The sequence below is a fragment of the Ambystoma mexicanum genome, chromosome 5p (assembly GCF_040938575.1).
Source record: "Ambystoma mexicanum isolate Mex_15411 chromosome 5p, UKY_AmexF1_1, whole genome shotgun sequence".
Classification (NCBI taxonomy): Eukaryota; Metazoa; Chordata; class Amphibia; order Caudata; family Ambystomatidae; genus Ambystoma; species Ambystoma mexicanum.
Genome location: NC_090930.1, coordinates 752,046,924 through 752,069,140, shown reverse-complemented (window position 1 = coordinate 752,069,140; position 22,217 = coordinate 752,046,924). Strand labels below are relative to the sequence as shown.

The following is a 22,217-nucleotide window of genomic DNA, read 5'->3' as shown; positions in this document are numbered from 1 at the left end:
ACACCGGTTTCTACACTTTCTGCACATTGAACGAACTAGACCAGCTATTGAAAGAAGTGAAAACATTATTGTTGTCTGTGTTTATTAGACCGTCTTACCTTTGACACAGGCGTGGACATGCCCGTACCATTCCCCACAAATGTTACACACCAAGGAGAAGGCAATCATTTTGTTGCCCATAATGTAGCCCGGGGCACAGACATACATCAGCTCGTCACCCATCTCGAACTCTGAATGTCCGTACAGGATTGTGTGAGGGAAAGAAGGAGGGTCTCCACAAAGTTTGTCTGCAGAGAAATGAAAACACAGCAACAGGGTTTAAATAATGCAACCGTGTAATGTGGCAGTCATTTATCAATGACCTTCTGCTATATAAAGCAGTGAGTCATTATCATTTCCAGAACTCTATTTGTTCCCTCAATATTACCACACACAAAATCTTAGGGTTCCTTTTGTGAAATACAATACCCAGGCAACAATTCACACATTGGCATACCAGCATGTCCAGGACTTTTCATAGAAGATCCAGTCAGGGCTGCAGAGAGGTGGCTACCTTCCCACTTTACTCCTAAAATCAGGCTAATATTCCCAAGAAAATGAAACAGGAAGTAACAATATGCAAGTGTATGCCCCTTGATGACTTCACAGCTCCATTGTTCTGTTCAGATCTGTGGAACCATCATATCGTGTGTAACAGGGTCAGGTACTTGACCCTCTCAAGAGGGGATGGGAAGCCCTCTCTGGCTGAGGTGGAAATCCTACCTCAGGATCCCCAGAGCCAGTCCTGACCTACAGGTGGGGTGTGTGACTTGGGAAAGCTTGGGAAAGCCCCAGCCCCTGTCCCTCCTCCAGGTGCTTGCATGCTTGCAATGCGTACCACTGTTGATTACCCAATGCCTGCATTGCTAAATTCTGGCCAATGTATTTCTGTTTGTCCTGTATGACTTCCAGTACCAGCAGGATTAGCACCGGCATCGCCAGGGAGCAGCCGGGAGAGAGACAGTGGGAATCTGAAAGACTCCAGGGCAACCTGGCAAATCAGCAGAATGGATGAAAGCAGCCAAGCAGAACAGAACAAGGACAGTATGCCAGCTTCAAGTTTGCAGTGCGGGCCCCTTATTAGTTCAACGACCTATGTGAATGATTCAAAACAAAGACCACTCTCTTACCTGCGCCAGGACTGTGGATAGGCCCCTTTTGAGAGCGACATGAAAGCCACTGATACGAAGTGTGACAGTGGGCCTCATTACGAGTATGGAGGCAGCCATGGTGCTTTTAGCACCATGGCTGCCTCCATACCGGGCTCCAATACCGGGTTCCTTCAATGAGGAATAACCGGGTCATTCCAACATTGGAGGACCCAGTAATTCCTCCTTGAAGGAACCATTCCCCATTTCCATTTGAGCTCCCATAAGGCTCAATGGGAATGGGGAGGGAGCTAATAACGGGCATGTAAATAACGGCCCGTTATTAGCTCCCTGTTCCCCTCGCGGGACCTGGAAAGGACGTCTGGTTTTACCAGACGCCTGTTCCGAGTCCCGCAAAGGGAACCTCGTAATAGGCGCTCCCGTAATGAAGGGTGCCGGTCCCGTACCCGCACCCTTTATTACGGGAGCGCCAGGGTCGTAATGAGGTCCAGTGACTTGAAATTCAGCAAGCTGCCATTGCTTATGAACGGCAGACCAACATAAGGCCCCTTTTTATGTTTCTTTCATCTGTAACAGCTCCCCTGTGGAAAGGGAAGTCAGCGGTTGGCCTGGTGAACCAGGTGAGGAAGAGAGACAATGGGGAGGGAAGGTGGCGTATAAAAGGCAGCACAGGAAATAGGAAGGCGCGGGTGATTCAGATGATGTCAAGGGAGAAGAAGGACCAATTAATCAAATATGTGTTAGGAGAGTGTGCAGGAGAATTGCTGAAGGAGTGGGAAGGTGAGGCGCTGGTTGGTGAGAGAAAGTGGTTTGAATGTGCGTGCAAGGTGTGTGACCGATAGAAGGAGAGTAGGGAGTGAATGGGGAGGTGAGTGGGGAGATGAAAGGAGAGTGTTTTACTTTGCTTTACTTTCCCCCATGCTGATTAGTACTCTGTGTAAGTTTGTCAATGCCTCATTTAATGAAAGCCATGTCCGGGTGGGCATTAAGAACACCTGGATGATACCTCTACTCAAGAAGTCAGGACTCTGCCCTTTAAATCCTCTGAACTATCGGTCAATTTCTAATTCATCTTTCTTGCTGAAGATTCTAAATCGTGTAGCATACACACAAGTTATGACGCACCTCAAGAACAATAAGATCTTGAATAAATAGCAATCAGGATTCAGGGAAAACCATGGCACAGAGACCGCTCTTCTGGATCTGAAGTCCAGACTTCTCTGCATTATGGACAGTGGGCAGACAGCCCTGCTGATGTTGGTGGACCTCTCTGCCGCCTTTGACCTGGTGGAGCACTCATTGTTGATCTCCAGGTTGAAGGAGGTGGCAGGGTTCTCGGGTCAGCTGCTCGTTGGGATCGATGGTGCAGAGAACCTGTTCTGCTGACACATGGGTGCCCCAAGGGGCATGTCTGTCTCCCTCATTCTATAACATTTTTACCATTCCATTCCTCAACCTTTTAGAAGAAAACAAGATTGATTTTACTAATTACACAGACAACACACGTGTTACTCCTTTGTCTGGGAATTATGCTGAGGATAAGAAACCGTCAATCTGTGGACTGATCCAATGGTGGATGAGTAACCAAGGATTAGCCCTGAACACTGTAAAAACAGAACTGATGGTGGTGGGCACTGAGGCAAAAATCCAAAAGATGGGAACTGAGTACTCCCAGTTTCAAATTGCTGGCTGTGACAAAAAATCTAAAAATAAAGTGAAATTGCTGGGGGTAATTTTTTATTGTAATCTTAACATGAAGGCCCATGTTGGCAGTCTGGTGTCGTCAACCTCGTACTATATCAAACTGCTTGCACAACTATACCCTTTTATATGAAGATCCAACTGTGAGACAATAGCAAGGGCTGTAATTATTTCTAGGATTGACTATTGCAGCAGTCTGCTTGCGGGTATATTTAAGTCTGACTCCTGTCGGCTCCATGTTATACAGAACAATGCAGTAAGAGTTATTATGGATCTCAGAAGAAAGGGTCATGTATCAGAGGCAGGGGGTAGCCTGCACTGGCTCCCAATTGAAGCCAGAATTGTTTTTCATCTCCTCTTAATAACACATAAGTGCCTGACGGGATTGCCCCCAGTAAACTTGAGTGAAGTGCTGGAGACGAAATTGAGTGTATACAATCTCAGATCCAATAACACCAATCAACTCAGAGTTCCAGCCCACAGGATGAGTCAGGTGAAGAAAGGGGCGTTCTTTGTAGCTGCCCCCACCCTTTGGAACGCTATTGCACCCGACAATCAGGAAGAAAGATGTCCAGGAAAATACTAAAGACCTTTCTGTTCAGCTAGTCATCCTGCGAATGATAACTGTACTGTCCAATAACCAACTTGTCTACTGGTTGGGTATTTGTATCGTCTCTGGATGCATTGCTGTGTCCGTTCCTCTCTGTCTGTCCTTTTTGTTTTGTTTTGCGCACTTAAGCTTCTGGGTCAGTGGTGCGCGGTACAAATGTAATAAAGTAAAGAAAGAGAGGGATAGGAACACCAGGGCATGGAAGGAAATGACCTAGTGAGGCGTGAGCCTGACAGCACCAATCCTGGCTTTACATGACATTGGAGAACCTAGATTGGGGACCACCTCGATGGTTCCAGAGGGAATTAGACAGAGAAGGTGTAAGACATCATCATTCTGGATAGTATAGGTTACCAATCTCAAGTGACAAACCTGGGGTTAAGGAAAGGCTGGTCACAGAGAGAACACCTTGCTCTAGTCGAGAGAGAGGGATGGCGCTTGGAGAGCCCCTTGACTAATCTGCAAATGTCTTCAAGAGTTGGTGTGTTCTTGAGGCTATCTGTGACATGTGCCCTAATGAGGTACTGTATAGATGTGTCTCCAGAACTAAAGAGGGCATAAAAGATAAAACTACAACTATTCATTGACAAGAATTACTCAATTCAGAGGAAGTATGGATTACAATAAAATATCTGATTTTAAGGTTATTCCCTAAAATCCCTTTTTACTTCCCACTTCCAAAAGTAATAAGTGAATACTTCGGCCTCAAACTACTATCTGGAGAACTGGTGACGGTGTAAACATATACCATTATAAATGCACAAAGAAAAGTTATACACTAACAAGGTAATTAAAAACATGCTAATTGCATGCCGGGGACTGCTAGCGTTAGCACTTAATGCGTGCAATTTTTAACATTTACAAGGCAGAGTGCAGAGGTGAAGAGTAAAAGTGCCTTTACTCTTCACTTTTACTCTCTGTTTTGTAAAAAAGTAAATGCCGCCTGGATAATGTGCTTTGCAGGCAGCATCTACTCATGGATTCCTATGGCCTTCCTGCCTTTAGCGGGTGCGAACTGTAGGTGGATGGATGTCATTGTAATTTGTCAGTTTTACTTGACTGGAAAGAGCCTATTTTTGCTAAGAACGAATCTTCTTCATCCCATTGGCCGCTTCACAGGCTTTACCAGCCGCTGAGTCCCTCCTTCCTCCACGCAACTCTCGAGATGCACGTCAGCCATTCATGCATTCCGTTCTCATCCATTTGTCTTCTCTCGCCACCACAGACCCCCTGCCATTTTCTTACTGCATCCATGTTTTCGGCAGGTTCCATCCCCGTTATAGGAAACACACTTTCAATACACGCCTCCTCGTTCTTCTTTATCCTCCTTCCTGACTAGACTGTTCACTTCATGAACAGATTGGATTCATTGTGGTCATGTTATACCTCCAACATGGCTCAACTCACACGCTTTTGGGGGTGTCACCCGCCTTGTGAAGGGCTGACTCACCTGCCAAGCCTCCTGCAAGCCCATTCATTCCAATGGGCGTCTCACCCGCCAAAAACAAAATCAGGTGATAACACCCGCCTTTGCGACACAAATGGTTGAGAGCTATGCATACATCCTCTCTGTTCACAAAGTGAATGATGAAATCTCTCTCATAACAATGTGCACAGCCATTTTGAGGCCGGCTCAGCATCAGGCTTCCCGTTTACATCCACGACCATGAACCTGTTGCAGTTAGTATTCCAGGAAATACACCTGGGATACTAATAGCAATAAACCCCACTCTGCGGAGGCCTTACTGCATCTGGTAAAGTCCCAAGGCCTTCGTTATGGCCCTCGCTTCGCTCAGGCCTGTAAATGGGCCCGAGCATTACCTAATGCGGTAATGCCCCCAAAGCTTTGGGTCTATTGCTAAAATAATAGATACCGATACAGTCCAAGTTACTTGTGTTTAACATTGGTTTCTCCAGCGTTGGATGCTGACATAGATTCCCAGGAGGAGCACGCACATCATCACGAAGAGCACCGTGCCGACGTGGCCCAATTGGGATCGTCCATGTTCGGGGGTTTCCTGCATGTGTCGGCCAATCTGGCGGCCCTCTCCTCCTCTGTGGAGACTATACGCCAGTCGTTCTCCTTGCCGTCTTCCAGCCCAGATGCCACCAGGGCCCCCTGTGGACCTGCCCTGACCAATGCAGCCAGCTCGGTGGGGATCCCATCCCTGCCACAGTCGGGAGTCAGAGGTCCAGCAGGGGTGGACACCACAGCAACTGTACCCCAGCAGATGGAGGATGTGCCGGCATCATCAGGCAGGGCACGTGCACGACGGCGTCGGTGGATTCCATCAGCCTGGATGCCGTCGTGCTGGCAGAGGCAGTGGCGTCGGAGGCAGCAGCGGAGTCAACGTGGGAGACATCATGGCTCGGGGCCATCAACATCGGAGGGGCAGGCATCGGCCGGAGGGCAGGAGGACCCAGGATAGGAAGTGTCTTCGTGTGGCAGCGGTTGGGCCAGCATATAGGTGCGGAGCGGCGGCGGGCGGAAGAGGCGCGGCTCACAATGGTCAGGGCGGAGAACTCCATGCGGAGTGCCCTGAGGCGGGCCGAGTGCCTCGAGGCAATCCGCAGGGGGTTGGAGGAGGAGACGGCGTCGTCCCTGCGGACCCTCGGGGACTTGAACAGGACCGCCTCCGGGACATCGAACAGGAGTTTGATGATGCCCTGGCCCGGAACACCACAGAGTGAGCAGCTGGACTTGCCCGCCGCCTTTGTATATAGTTATATAGTTAGTGTTAGGTTCCCTTTGATTTTTTTTTTTATTTGGTTGCGATTGGACAATGCGCCACATTTTTGTATATTGTTCAGTTTTTTGTTAGTTGTCATAGTTAGGTTTCATTTGGTTGGGCTCATGGACCCGGGATTATCTTGTAAATAGTTCTTCAATGGATTCTTTTATTTTTTGGATTTTTTTCATCGCCATGGAGCAATGGTTTTTGTTTATCATTTACACTTGGATTACTTTTCTGACTGTGACTTTGGACACCATTCATTTTGATTGTGCTGTGTGTTTTTGATTTTTTTTCATGGACATTCATCTTCTTTTGGTTGTTTTGCTTTGTGGTTTTTCTCATTTCATTTCCATTCAAGTTGATTTTCAATACATTTTTATTTTCATCCTTCAATGTGTCATATCATCTCATTGCTTTCATGAATGTCATGTTGGGTGTTTTAACATTCACTTGCAGCCATTGTGTGTGACAGACATGTGTTCATTTGCATTATTTACATTGGGTGTGTAACATGTAATTGCCTTTGATATGTGGGTGGATGTGATAGTTGGTTGGGCCTTTTGGCAGGGGAGGATGGCCATTACGGACATGATTGGGGATTGTTGGGACTCAGGTGCAGGGGGGCATGGATGGGACATGGGTGAGGGCCTGGTGGAGGGTGCCCCTGCACTGCTGGGGGGTGAGGGGGGTGGGAGACATGAGTTGGACATGGGTGGGGGCCTGCTGGCAGGTGCCCCACAGTGCTGGGGGGTGGGGGGGTGGGGAACATGAGTTGGACATGGGTGGGGGCCTGCTGGCAGGTGCCCCACAGTGCTGGGGGGTGGGGGGGTGGGAGACATGAGTTGGACATGGGTGGGGGCCTGCTGGCAGGTGCCCCACAGTGTTGGGGGGTGTGGGGGTGGGAGACATGAGTTGGACATGGGTGGGGGCCTGGTGGCAGGTGCCCCACAGTGCTGGGGGATGGGGGGGGTGGGAGACATGAGTTGGACATGGGTGGGGGCCTGCTGGCAGGTGCCCCACAGTGCTGGGGGGTGGGGGGGTGGGGAACATGAGTTGGACATGGGTGGAGGCCTGCTGGCAGGTGCCCCACAGTGCTGGGGGGTGGGGGGTGGGGAACATGAGTTGGACATGGGTGGGGGCCTGCTGGCAGGTGCCCCGCAGTGCTGGGGAGTGGGGGGGTGGGAGACATGGGTGGGGGCCTGGTGGAGGGTGCCCCTGGTGGCTGGGGGTGCAGGGGGACATGCGTTGGTGGGCAGTAGTGCAAGTTGACATGTGGGTTGGCTGGGGGGCATGGCCATGGTGGATGGGGTGCCTGCAGGACATGTGCAGGGTAGGCCCCTGTGGTGTGAGCCACCTGCAGGGGCCGTGGAGGGTGTAGAGGGAACACCTGGGAGGACCCACACGTGCAATTCACGTGTGGTGCTCCCCACGCACCCCTGTAATACACGTACCCTGATGAAATCGCGTGTGGTGCTCCACGCGCACCCCTGTAATACACGTACCCTGATGGAATCGCGTGCGAAACTTCACGCGCACCCCTGAAATACACGCACGCAGCCCAATCGCGTGTGAAACTTCCCGCGCACCCCTGAAATACCCGCACGCAGCCCAATCGCATGTGAAACTTCTCGCGCACCCCTGAAATACCCGCACGCAGCCCAATCGCGTGTGAAACTTCCCGCGCACCCCTGAAATACACGCACGCAGCCCAATCGCGTGTGAAACTTCCCGCGCACCCCTGAAATACACGCACGCAGCCCAATCGCGTGTGAAACTTCCCGCGCACCCCTGAAAAACCTGCACGCAGCCCAATCGCGTGTGAAACTTCCCGCGCACCCCTGAAATACACGCACGCAGCCCAATCGCGTGTGAAACTTCCCGCGCACCCCTGAAATACCCGCACACTGCCCAATCGTGTGTGAAACTTCCCGCGCACCCCTGAAATGCACGCACGCAGCACAATCGCATGTGAAACTTCCCGCGCACCCCTGAAATACACGCACGCAGCCCAATCGCGTGTGAAACTTCCCGCGCACCCCTTGAAATACACACACGCAGCCCAATCGCGTGTGAAACTTCCCGCGCACCCCTGAAATACACGCACGCAGCCCAATCGTGTGTGGAACTTCCCGCGCACCCCTGAAATACACGCGCCCAGGGCAATCACGTGTGATACTTCCCGTGTACCCCTGTAATACACACGCCCAGGGCAATCGCGTGTGAAACTTCCCGCGCCCAGGGCAATTGCGTGTGAAACTTCCCGCACACCCCTGAAATACACGCGCCCAGGGCAATCGCGTGTTGGAGTTCCCGCGCACCCCTGAAATACACGCGCCCAGGCCAATCGCGTGTGGAACTTCCCGCGCACCCCTGAAATACACGCGCCCAGGGCAATCGCGTGTGGAACTTCCCGCGCACCCCTGAAATACACGCACCCAGGCCATTCGCGTGTAGAACTTCTCGCGCACCCCTGATATACACGCACACGCTCCCCCTGGCCCGATCGCGTGTGAATCTTCTCACGCACGCGTGTTCCCGACGCCCGTAATACGCATTCCCCGCTTTTGCCAGTCCGGTAAACTGGTACAGTGTTGGCGCAGCCCTTTGCGATGGTTTTGCGATCTTGATGGCTTTTCCTTGCGCGAGGGCGTTCTTGGGGGCGTAACTGGCGCTGCTGCAGGGTCGCTGCGCCACTCTGCGCCACGTCTGCTTTTGGAGGCGAGAATCCATGAATACGCTGTGCGCGGGAATTGATTTTATCACACGCGGCTGGCGCAGACATTTGCACGGGCACGCTGTGCGCCAGCCGCGTGCGACACTTTTGAGAGGAATTACATGAATCGGCCTGTTTGTGTCACTCTGATCCCAATTCAATGAAAAAGAAGAAGACACTAGAGGGCTCAATTGCAGTGAGCTGGGGTTCCCATGGAACTTACTGCACCAGCTGTGGGATTTGGATGGCTGGCTGGTTATGTCTGAAAAAAGGCAAAGGATGGTTCCTGTGTTCCTGTGCCTTCCTGCTCTGACCAATAAGGTTGAAAGGGCAGGAGCCCATCTCCCTCGTGTGAGGGCAGGAGCCCATCTCCCTCGTGTGCCCCAGTGGACATCTCCTACAACACGAGACTACAGCCACGACGTCTGCAGCTGGATCTACACTTACAGCCCCAGCAGCCCGTGCCATCTATTTGCCCAAGCAGATTCGAATTGAATTGCACACTTTTTCCGTGCTGGCAATCACCCTCAGGCACCCGATCGCAGACAGCGTTACTGCCTGACCTTCCAAAATGGCCTGCGCAACGCGGCATAAGAGCGAGGCTCTCGGTTGCTAGGCAACTTGAATCAACATCTGTAGGACGGCCCCACCGGCAGGTGGAAGCCGGCGGTGGAACAAGGCCAGGATAAAGGCCATTACCCCCTGTTTGCCCCAGTGAGCCCCCCACAGGTCGAGAGGGCAGAGCCCATCTCCCTCGTGTGAGGGCAGGAGCCCATCTCCCTCGCATGCCCCAGCGGACATCTCCTACAACACGAGACCACAGCCACGACAACTGCAGCTACCACGAAGATCCACCAGGATCTACACTTACAGCCCCAGCAGCCCGTGCCATCTATCTGCCCAAGCAGATTCAAATTGAATTGCATACTTTTTCCGTGCTGGCAATCACCCTCAGGCACCCGATCGCAGACCGCGTTGCTGTCTGACCTTCCAAAATGGCTGGCGCAACGCGGCATGAGAGTGAGACTCTCGGTAGCTAGGCAACCTGAATCAACATCTGTAGGACCCCCCCACCGTCAGGCGGAACACGGCTAGGATAAAGGTCATCACCCACTGTTTGCCCCTGTTCGCCATTGCAAGCCTCCTGCCTCCGACGCTACTGTACCCTGCTACAGACTCTCTTACCACTGGAAAGATCAACAATTGCATATCATCACGCCAAACCACAGAGGACTCGCATTACAATGGTAAGGTTAATCTCCAAACCCGAAACTTCCCCATATGACTCATGACTCTGCCCTACTGTTACACTAGCGGGTGCTCCCAAGTGTCATACCACAAACACTTTGTACCCAGCATCTGTTTAGCGTTTAAAACTTACCCCAGGCGCACCTTAATACCAATATTTCTAACTTAACTGCTGAACACATTGCCCAGGTTGATTTTTGCCTGCAATTCCTGCGATTCCCCCTCCCCCGGAAGCTGTGCTATTATCACACATTTGCATCTGCATGCCTGCCCCCTTGCGACTTGGGTAGGCACCATGCACTCTGCCACTGCGGGAATTAGCTCTACAGCCGCCTGTGAGGTTGTAGCCACCCTCTCTCGGGGTCACCCCCCTTCTTTTGCCTACAGGTACACGGTCCTCAAGCTAGGCCGCTGCCGCCCTGCAAACCACTAATATTCTCGTAATGTAACCAAAATTCTTGTGACATAACTAAAAAAGTGCTACTATAATGTAACTAACTAGGCTGTCCTATGATGTAACTAAGAAGATATGCCTGCCTTGCAATTATAAATGTATTCTTGCGATGTAACAAACTAAGTATTATCATAATGTAAAAGAAAAAGTATTCATTCATGTGATGTAACTAAGAAAGTATCGCTGTCATGTATCCCTGCAACCTCTCCCTGTAACTAAGAACCCCACAAGTAACAGCGCTGCGATGCCTGAGGGCTGCCTGTGCGCTCTACAAATGTAAAAATAAATAAATAAAATAAACAAGTGATAGCGCGGGCTATCATGTACTTGCACGGCAGCTGGCCTTACAATGAATCACTATGGATCCATGTTTAGAAAGCAGGCAGAGTCCACAGGGATTCAAGCCTCTCTGCCGGCATCACCGTTGGACAGGAGTGTTGCTAGGGGGGGGCTAAGGGGGCTATAGCCCCTGATCTTTTGGTTGTAGCCCCGGATAGAATCTCAGGAGCTACAGCCAAAAGACTAGCTAGCCCCCAGTCCCAACAGTTCTGACATCAGCTTAGCCCCGGGTCTTTTCCAGACCTAGCAACTCCCCTGCCGTTGGATGTAGGTGGGAGTGATGGCAGCAGCTTCTCTCACGGATCGAGGAAACACACATTGGGGCTTCGATGATCCTTGTCCATCAGAGGAGGCCGAATGAAAACGGCACAATGGTAAAAAACAGGCAGAGAGCTTGTCCACACCTTTTATTGTACTATCTGTATCATGTACCACCCCATGAAAATAAGTGCATAGGTGTTCATGTGCTACTCTCGTAGCTATCCTTCTAGAGGTGAAAGCAGAGGCAACATTCACTAAAAGCATCACAGGATCGCATGTGTTAAGGGGCTCTTTGTTTTCCATACTCTATGGATGTATGCTCGTTCCTCAATAGGATACAGATAAGCTGTTGTTGGATAATTGCCTTTCTGAATGCAAGAGCGAATATGTTTCCTGTAACAGGAACATGTTACCTCAAACACTGGTCGATTAAAACTGGAATAGGTGGGCAGTGCTCCTGGCCTGTTAGGCTTCCTTTTTTCACAATGCTGAAGCTTTATTGTCTCTGCAAAAGGTTTTCATACAATTGTATTCAATCATTCTACATGGGAATTGCTTAATGTCTGTAGCCCTATTGATCACAATGTCCTCAAATACCTCTAAGGACTTTTGAGGAATTGCCCAATAGAATTATCACATTTAACAGCGTGAAGCAGCAGAAAATATTCAATCCACTACTTTTTAACATACATAGCAATTATACCATACATAGACTCCCCTTTCAGTCTTGTCAGCTGAAGATCTCACCTGCTCGGGTTCCTTTTGCCGGTTCATAAATCCATCAAATCCCTGTGTAGTTCTAAGAATTCCTAAAATGGGGATTAACACCACCAGTCCACCACTCAGAATCTGGCGATAAATCGACCAAATCGAGTTGGCAGAAATGGTAACTGAGTTTGATGGTCATTCCTATGGAATAACTGTAAAACCTGTAATGCGGACCATTGTTCTTATACTGCATTTAAGCTATGGTACACGAATTGCTTTTCAAAGTTGTTACATGATCCAGTAAAGTCAACTGTTTATACCACTTCTGTGCCTTATTGGGTTGCAAACATCTTTTGAAAGGGGCACGGGTGTCTACGAGAAGGTGCATCTCAGCCAAAAAGTATTTTCTTCATCTCGATGGATGACATCAACACAATATTTGAATCTTTAAGTAAAGAAATAATCTTTTGTAAAAGCAGATCTTAAACGGAGTGAGAGGCAGCCAATAAATACTCCTGCTGCAAATAGCCGGCAACTTGACAAGGGCAGATTGAATGCCTTTTTGACTCCTCTATGCTGTGTACAAGGGGGCAAACTTTAGCTCTTCAGACGGTCACTGCTTTATACCAATAGTTTTGGTACGCTAGGTGGTAATAAAAAATAACCACAAACATTTTCACATCAGCAAGCATTTGACCACAAAATAATGTTGTAAGAGGAACCTTCATTCCGCAAACCTTCTTGAGGGTGTTTAAGTGGAATGTATGATTCCTTTTGTAGTCACTGGCCACATGTTCAAAGCCAGTACTACATTAGCACAGGAGTAGTTTAGAAGGTGGTTGCTGAGTGGTGCAGTCCTGCAGTCACTCCGTACCTGTCTGTTCCTGTGCAGAGTCTGTTCACTCTGTCTATGCTGCTGGCTGACTGGGAGGAGTAAGCCATAAAAATCCAGTTTGACCACGGAGTGGTTGCTGAGTGGTGCAGTCCTGCAGTCACTCCGTACCTGTCTGTTCCTGTGCAGAGTCTGTTCACTCTGTCTATGCTGCTGACTGACAGGGCGGAGTAAGCCATAAAAACCCAGTTTGACCGTGAAGCGGCCGCAGAGTGGTTGCTTAGTGGTGCAGTCCTGCAGTCATGACAGGCAGGACAGCGGCGGAAGAGCCTGAGAATCACCGTTTGAGAAGTGCCCGACCCCGTCGAGATGGAGTCTTCCAAAAGGAGAAAAAGAACAGGGACCCGGTTGGACCAGAGGAGCTGGCAGCGTTAGGAGGTAAGAGGAAGGTGGGAGCGGGCATAGGGGCTGTTCCCGCCACACCTCTCTCCTCAACATCAAGAAGCAGACTGCCATGTGTGCCGGCACTAAAGCCCTTAAACAACTACCCCACTTATTCACCTGCCAAGTTAGTTGTTAGCACCCCCCGTTTTTTTCAACTACCCCACTTCAGGAGCGCCCCGCATTTGACTTCCGGGGGTCCCCACGTCTCCATTGCAGAGGGAGGAGAAGGAGGAGGTGGTGGTGGAGGGGGGTGCAGGAGGAGCGCTGTGCTGTAGAAGTGGACACAGAATCAGCAGCTGCGCTGAAGGTCTTATCAGCAGAGCACTGCGAAAAGGATAACAGGTGCCTAGAAAGTATGGGACAACTAATGCCAGCTGGCACTGAGAAAGAAAAGACACAACATGTGGTTCCTCTTACCTCACTAGTGGAGCCAATGGCTGGGAGGCCTGAGGTGGCGTGTCCCCGGTGATCGCCGGCCGTCGTGGTTCCGGGATGGTTGGCACTCCACCCCAGGTTTTGACTCGACTTGAGCATGGAGTGGAGAGGGGAGGGGAGCCTGAGGAGTGTCTGGGGGTTGGCTTGGGGGAGGACGGGGAGCGCCCGATAACCATCGCTGTTGGCGAGAGGGACAAGGTGCAGGAGGAGGGGGAGTCACAGATTGTCCGGCTGGCAGCGGGAAAGCAGGCAGCGGCAGAGGAGGAGAAAGGGAAGGTAGAGAGCGTGGCATCAGGAGGGAAAGGGGGCAGAGCCCAAAGGGGCCGAACCCTCGAGAGAAGATACTGACACCTGCCGACTGCACCTAAATGCTGAGGGAAAAAAATCATTAAAAAGCAAAGAACGCGCAATGACTGCTACAAAGCAAAAGAAAATGAAGGCAGGTAAACATCTAACAAAACCCTATTACCGGGGTACAAGCCGTAAGAACAAGGCAACCAAGATAAATATTCATAACCCCGTTGCAATCATTTTTTTAAAAAAGGGAGTATGCATGGACCTGACCCTTAAAGAAATCTCGGACGTTGAGCTGTTAGAAGGCTGGGTGGCAGTTGAAGAATCTATTCTGCCAGAGGAAATAATTAACCCCCCCCCAGGGGGCGGGGGCGCCAGCACTGGCACCACCAGCTAAACCACCATCTACAGAAACGCCCGTGAGATGGCATTTTGGGAACCCCCTTCTCACAAGACTCATCCATCCCCACCATCCCAGGTAACAGGACTGGAGGCAAGGGATCAACATTTGAATGTTGGCTAGTCAATAGGTGCCCTCTTACCAGAGAGTGAGGGGGGGGGAGATTGATAGTGGGATGATTCCTGGCAACCCCCAAGGAGAAGAAATTGCACATAATCCTCACGACCACCAGAAGGTTTCAAGGAGCCCTCCTAAGGGCGAGGCAGCCTTGAACTTCGCCAAAAAACTTACGACCAGCCAACCAACATTCAAAAGTAATGGGAAACCAACAAGCTCACTTGAGATGTGCACCCCTCCTAGCTGGTCTAGAAAAGGAAGAGATTCACTACAAGGGAGCCTAAGGGAAACACCACAAAAGAAACCAGATTTAATGGCAATAATGTCAACGTTGACGATCGCACTTGCCCCCTTTAGCAAATTATATGAAGCTTTGAACGAGTCAGTGAGAGACCAATCTACAATTCTTGCTCTAATGCATACCAAGCTAGTATACCTCGAAAAGCAGCTAATGATTACAGAAGACGAGAAAAGAGAACACAAGGGAGCAAGGTACATCATGTGCAATGGACTTGGAGGGAAAGACACAAGGAAAGCAGAAAAGTGATAATCATGCAACTAAAAGCAGCGAGTTAAAAGACTGCGGAAAAAACACGAGCGTGAAGGACAATGGCTGAATTAATATGGACTGCTTAGAAATAACCATGGTCACATCTAACAATGTGCCGGGAAACAAATCTCAAGGAAAACCCATAAATACAAAACAGAAAGAGCTTGGAAGCTTTTTTTCCAGAAAACCCAAAGTCACAGACAAGTCAGCTCCAAAAGCAGGGCAGTGCCCAGACAAAGGAGATGCCGAGAGAGTGGTCCTACAAATACTGACCTCCCCAGAGCAGGCTTGACGCATTGCGGTGGCTAAGCGAAAGATCAGAGACAGCAACCGCACCAAGGAAATACCACCAAACAATAGTGCAACGAGAAAGAGGAAATTCTCAGAAGAAGAGAAAGTGGAGGCAGAAGTTAGCTCTTTGGAGGCCTTAATGAACTTATGTACATACACGGTTGAAGATTCTGAATCCGGTATACCTTTGCCCATGGCTAGAGTATGAAAAGAGGGCACAAAAAGATACGTCAGAGCGAAAGACTTAAATTGAAAGAACAAGAGAGGACGGGAGAACGCGAGGCATTGTACAGAACCATGGAAGAAAAACAGAAGGCTCAGGAACCCCCTCCTCAAAAACTTTAAAGAAGAGAATTGAGACTAATCCTCCCTCAGAAAAGCATACAAATGGGCAAACTCCAGTACGACCCAGGCCCTTGCATAAGAAGACAGAGGATAAGAGAAAGTTTGATAATCCTCCCAATTACAGTCAGCGAAGTAAAGCAAGAGAATGGAGCAGGGGCTGAGTAATGTGTGACGCAAGTGGGGAAAGGACTGAGAGATCAGAGAACAAACGCATCAAAAGTAATTGTTGCATCTTCCAATTGGAGAGGATAAAAGAAAAATCTGATGGTTTTACGCCGAGTAGTAATTCAACGCTTTGCAACTTCAACCAGGTACCGAACTTACGGTGATTGACCTCACAAGATCTAAAAACTATTGAACCCTGCGAGAAAGGACGGAAGGACCGGGATTATTTACACATAGCATCTGCAATTTTGAGTAACATCTTAAAGAAGGAGTCACACAACCTATGTTCTTTGGGTTATGACCTGAAGGAAAAGAAGGAGAGCAGTATGCCGAGGGGACGGGAGATACAAAGAAGCTCGAAGAGGGGATCATATTCACCCAACTGGACAGCGGCGTGCGGACAAAAGCGGTATGCAAGAGATGAAGATAATCATCGGAAGAATAGAAAAAACTCACCAATAGCAGAACAGCAAGACCACCGGCAGCAGGGTAAACCAAAGGCCCGTAGGAAGGAGTCTGGGTGGGCTACTCCACACCGAGAAAACAAGAGAGCTCTCGAGGCAAAACCGCCAAAAAAAATGTAAAGATGGCCCAAAGGTCCTGGGAAAAAAATAAGGATCACCATAGACAAAAGTCGTAGGCGAAACACAAGAGATGAGAGTGGCAAAGAGGAAAGATGTTTGGCCACACAGCAGAAGTGGACTTGTGTTTCCAATACGCAAAAATACTCAAGCAAGATCTACCATATAGTGGATAGAAAACCCTCAATGTGCCAGCCGGAGAAGCAAAATCACCTGATTATGGGCTCGTGGAATACCCGAGGGCTTACCCACCTGACGGCAAGATCAGATGTGAATTTGGGAAAATTCATCATGCTGTGTTTGCAGGAGACATGGTTGGTGTCGAAGCCATACCTAGATGGCTATGTTCTAACCTTTACCCCAGCGCAGAAAGGAAGCGCAGGGCGGCCGAGGGCTGGCCTTCTGACAGCAGTAATATCGGAAAGCGGTTTAGAACGCCAGTCAGAATTACATCTGTCTCCCTTCATCCATGCCACTCGACTCAGGTGGCAAATTGATAGAGGAAAGAAGGAAAAGAAACTCCAACAGAATGTCTTGATCATTGACACGTACTGGAATCCAGCGGAGATCGCAACCGATCAATATCTAGAGGGCATCGACAATCTGAGGGAAGAAGAGCGTGAAAACCACCAAGCGAATCATATCATAATAAATGGTGATCTAAACTGCACAGGTGAGGACGACGATAAACCAAAAAACCTGATAACCTTGGCTGCCTGGGAGAGAGGGAAGAGATGGGAAAACCTAATGGAGAAATGGGATTTACATAATCTCCATTGGTTGAGACCCAAGAAGAACAAGGAGATCCCCACGTGGCAAAGAAGCGACCAAAAAGGGACTATTGATCATACAATCGTATCTAGGGACCTCCTGAACCTGATAAAAACTTTGAACGTGGAAGAAACTGAAAACAGCGACCAAAATATCTTGGTAACCACATGGCATCCACAAAGACCGGTGCAAGAACACATGATACAAGGGCTAGAAATAGGCCCCAGAGGAAACCGCTTAAAGTTAGCGGCCCAAAGCATAAGCGGCATAACGAAGGCCTATAAAAACAACTCTAAGAAATCAACAGGAAAAGCAAGTGAACCCACAACTGTTGATTACGTGCCTCTACTTGAAGTATATTGTGCAACAAAGTCACAAGGGAGTCAAAACTGCAAACCGCACAAACCCAGTTACAACAGAGAGTTGGTTGTTCAAAGAGCCATGCTGAGAAAATTCCAACGGATGGTGAAAAATTCAAACTCAATTAAGTTGAAAAACAGGTGTCATCAAGCACAATGCCAGTATAAAAACGAGGTGAGGCATCATTGTGCAAGTCTTCTTCAACAGGACGCTGAACAAGTGTTGCGAACGATCGCGACGAAAAGCAGTAAAGAGTTTTGGTCACTAATCAACTCGACAACTTCAAATATCAAAGATGACCTACAGAACAATGTAAGCGAAGAGCAGTGGGTGGACTTCTTCGAGAAATTGTATACAAATCCCAAAAGCCAGACTCAGCAAAGAGCGACAGCGTGGGAAATCCAATGTGATACTGAGTCAGTTAAAATGAAGATCAAAAAATTAAAAAACTCTAGAGCTCTGGGCCCGGATGGTATTACCAATATTGATTTGAAGACTAAGGTGGATATCTGGGTGCCTTTCATTGGTCAGATCTTTCAGAACTGCAACTCAAGTAACATGGTTCCTCCCTCATGGAAGACCTCAAACGTCGTCCCTATTTTCAAAAAAGGAGCCAAAGAAGATCCAAGGAATTACCGCCCCATAGCGCTCCTGGATGTCATAGGAAAGGTTTTTGGCTCATGTGCTTTGGACAGTCTGAAGGGCTGGCAAAAAGAATCTAATTACATAGACCAGTTCCAGACAGGCTTTGCCAGAAACATCAGCACCACAGCGAATATCCTTTTATTATGTTCCCTCAAGGCCAAAGTACAACAAGGAGGCTCCCGAATCTTCATGGACTTTGTAGATCTCGTACAGGCCTTTGACCGAGTGAACCGAGAGTGGTTGTGGATCAAACTAACATGCTAAAAATGCCCTGATAAGATACTGGCGCCAATCAGGACTTTGTACGAGAATACTACTATGAGAGTTCGATTGAACAGGCAAGGGGCCCTATCTAAGGAAATTCACCCTTCTCAGGGAGTAAAGCAGGGTTGTCCGCTTGCTCTGGCCCTATACAACACGTATATAGCTGACCTGGAAGAGGAGTCAGTCAACACCAGGTGCTTCCCCCAACCTTAGGGGGAGCGAATATCCAGAGAATCTTGTACGCGGATGACATCATCCTGTTAGACCAAACAGTGGTGGGCCTGCAAAGACAACTGAGCAGCTTGCTTGAATACCTGGAGAAGAACCATCTAGAACTAAACAAGAGCAAAACCAAGATCATGGTGTTTGAAACAACAACCAGGACAGCGAATAAAGGGAAAGGGTATGTGGAGAAAGAGAACATTGAAATTTTGAAGAGCTTCAACTACCTGGGAGTTACGTTAAGTAACTGCAGCATTGAATTACCAATGCAGGAATCCCTACTAGTCAAAATAAAGACTCTGGCGTCCCAAGCAAGGGTGATCAACAGGAAGTTCGGAAGATACTCCCTGATTCCGGTCCTGTCTTTTTTTAAGGCTAAGGTAGCTCCGTGCATAACGTATGGAACAGAAGCTATGCCACAAATTCCGAGCCAGCTTTGGGACAGACCTGAAGGTCTATTTTGGAAGAAAGTGCTGGGGCTTACACCGTCAGTTCCGATTTGCTTCTTAATCAGACAAGAACTATGCCTATCTTCTTTGAAGGGGAATGTGATGAGGAACACCATGATGCTCTTTAGAAAAGTGATCATGGAACCCGCAGCCCCTATCTTCGAAATTTTGAGCAACAAACTGGCTGGTAGAAAAAACAAAATCCTAGTAACTTGGGCTGAAGGCTGTGTATACCTGCTCAACGCGGTAGCTCTGACGAGGGAAACACTAATACAAAACCCAATGAAGGTGGCGAAAAAATTAGTGGAACTGGATTGGATAAGAACACAAGACAAAGCAATGTCTTATAATTTACCCAAAAACTTCCCCCTCATCCCAAATCGAATCAATGAGGTGAGAGGCTACCTGAAAATATTCCCTGATAAGCATTTGTGCCAGAGAATTAGACTCTTCTAAAGACTAATGAGATCTTGTCCATCAGAGGCAAATCCTCCTCGAATAATTGCCGACACTGTAACGCCAAACAGGTGGAATCAATTCGACATCTTTTGTTGGCATGCAGGGGAACTCAAGAAGCACGGGAAACCTACTTAATGAAATTCTTGGGGAAATCAAATCCAATCGATGAAGAAGAGTGGTGGACACGATTGATGAGTGGGGAAAAAACAGAATGGACAATGGCTGCGGTATTATTTTTCAAACAAATTGGACTTGTACAGGAGCACGAAATGGGCAACAGAGGCATATGAGCATGATAGATGGTTGGTTTTGTAAAAATTGTATTACAATTAAATCAAATAAAAAAAAGAAAGTTTGTTTGCCGTATATCTCATGAGTATTCATCTCTGTGCCAGAAGCACTCTTTATCACTCCACTCACCAATCCACTGGGCCAATGAGCTACAGGCTGGAATGGGTGCTTACCTTGAGCTATGATCCATACAGCCATCACACAGCAGTGCCTATGCTTCCTCATTATACTATAGTGGGTGACTTATATATAATGCTATAGTGGTCGACTTATATGACCTGGGAATACATTTCTGGGTGGGAGATAATTTGCAACACAACAAAATGTTGCAATTTACTGGTATGGTGTGGCCTCTCTGGTTGCCAACCTTAAATTGGATATGCTCATGTGACATCCCCTTGCCAAAAACATAAACTGATTATTTTGTTTTTCATTTAGGTTCCAGGATGAGAGTGGGTGCCTGGCACTCAAAATGTATTAGTGAAATTCTATATTATATATAATTATAATTGATTATTTATAACACACTTAATACCCAGATGTGGATCCAGGGATCGTCTTGCCTCCACGACGAGCACGTTGCCACTGAGCTATCCACGCAAGACCTTATGGTGGCTGCTCGATATCCCAGATAAGAATTACACATAAAATAAGGCACAGCAAAAAAAATCTATCTGAAGAGGTGCAGGACACTGTATGCGCAGACACTTTTAGACAGTTCACACCCCATGCAAAAGAAACACAAAGATGTACTGTGTGCAACAGTGCTGGTCAAACCTTAGGTGTGTGTTTGGTTAGGGTGACTATAAAGCTGTTGTGTCTTTGGGCATTTTTTTAATTGCTACAGTTGTTGCATCATCATGTATCAGGCACGGATAACGACCAGACCCCGGCAATGGGTGGGGACATAAAGGGCATTGAGGCTGTGACGTATTTGGGAGGGAATAATCATGCAACCCATCTCCTGGATAGACCACAGATGCTGCCACACACTAACACATACCCCAGGCACTGATCAGGCTGCATAAATCCAAGGTTAGAAATAGCCAGCTCATTCAGCATAGCATAAGACATGTAGATAAATTTAGGCCCAAGGAGGCTGGATATTGTGTAATGTTTATTAAATTCTGATAACGTCCTATTGTCAAGCTGATTGGCCCGAGAGGACCGCGTACCTGTAGTCTTGGTGGTTGGTCTCGCAGAGGTCGCCAGTCTGGAGTCCAGGAACTGATGAGATAGCGGCACGAGGAATCAGCCTCTCCACCACCCAAATGAGGAACTGGGTGAAGGATGGACCAACCCCCAATGTCACAAAGGCACTCTCCCAGGTAAGCGTGACAAGAGGATGTAGGCTCAGATGGAGGGAACCATAGTCCAGGTAGAGCTTGTTGTCCAGACCATGAATCTTCCAAGAACCTCAGTGCAGCGACAGTTGATAGATAGACCAGTGTAGCAGAAAGGTATTCGTAGTAGGCAAAGGAGCTTGGCTGGTGCAGATAGTTCCAATGGTACACAGGATGAGATTCGGAGTCAGGCAAGACAGGAAAGAGTGAGGACAGTTGGAACTAGTTGTCTGGCCAATTAGAGAACTGTAGGAACGTGCCCAAGATGGAACAGGGGGAATGCAGGCTAGTGTGGGATAAGTCCCCTCTACACAATGATGACTCAGGACAGAACTCCGGAATGGGCTGAGGGAAGACTGACCCAGGGCAAAACCTAGGTAGTAGCTGGAGGCTGGCTGGCCCAGGGCCGAACCCAGGTGAGGATTGAAGGCAGGCAGGCCCAGGACAGGACCCGGATAAGAACTGGAGTCAGGCTGGCCCAGGGCAGGCCACAGGTAAGGACTGGAGGCAGGCAGGCCCAGGACAGGCCACAGGTAAGGCTGGAGGCAGGCAGGCCCAGGACAGGCCACAGGTAAGGCTGGAGGCAGGCAGGCCCAGGACAGGCCACAGGTAAGGCTGGAGGCAGGCAGGCCCAGGACAGGCCACAGGTAAGGCTGGGCAGGAACAACGAGGAAAGCGAAGCAAACCGCGTTGAGACGCGGGCAGCTTTGACTAGCGGCCTCTTTTATGGCCGCCGGCGCCCGAGAGGCCTGGAACGCAAACCGTTCCGTTTCCGGGCGCCGGCGAACCCAGAACGAGGCTTGGAAGGCAAGCCCCCACGGCGCATGCGCGGAACCGAGAGAGAGGACCTCCGCGCATGCGCCGAAGGCCGCCGGCCCTGTAATCCGTTGCTCCCCTCCCGGCGAGTCCCCAGACGCGAACGCGCGGGTAGACTCGCCAGGAGGAAATGGGAGCGGCAGACCCCAGTCTCCCGCGTGACATGACACTATGCCCCCTCCCAGGAAGACCCGGGGCCCCAGGCTTCCAGGGAAACCGTACGTAG

The 22,217-nt window shown here is 49.1% G+C and overlaps 1 protein-coding gene across 1 annotated transcript in view; it reads right to left on the bottom strand.

Moving 5' to 3' along the window:
• The window catches only part of SUSD5 (sushi domain containing 5), a 556,088-nt gene that overhangs the window by 144,581 nt on the left and 389,290 nt on the right, over positions 1 to 22,217 (bottom strand). Inside the window, exon 4 of the mRNA XM_069613132.1 lies at positions 99 to 287. Coding sequence (XP_069469233.1) covers positions 99 to 287 — 189 coding nt within the window. The remainder of the gene's footprint in view (positions 1 to 98; positions 288 to 22,217) is intronic.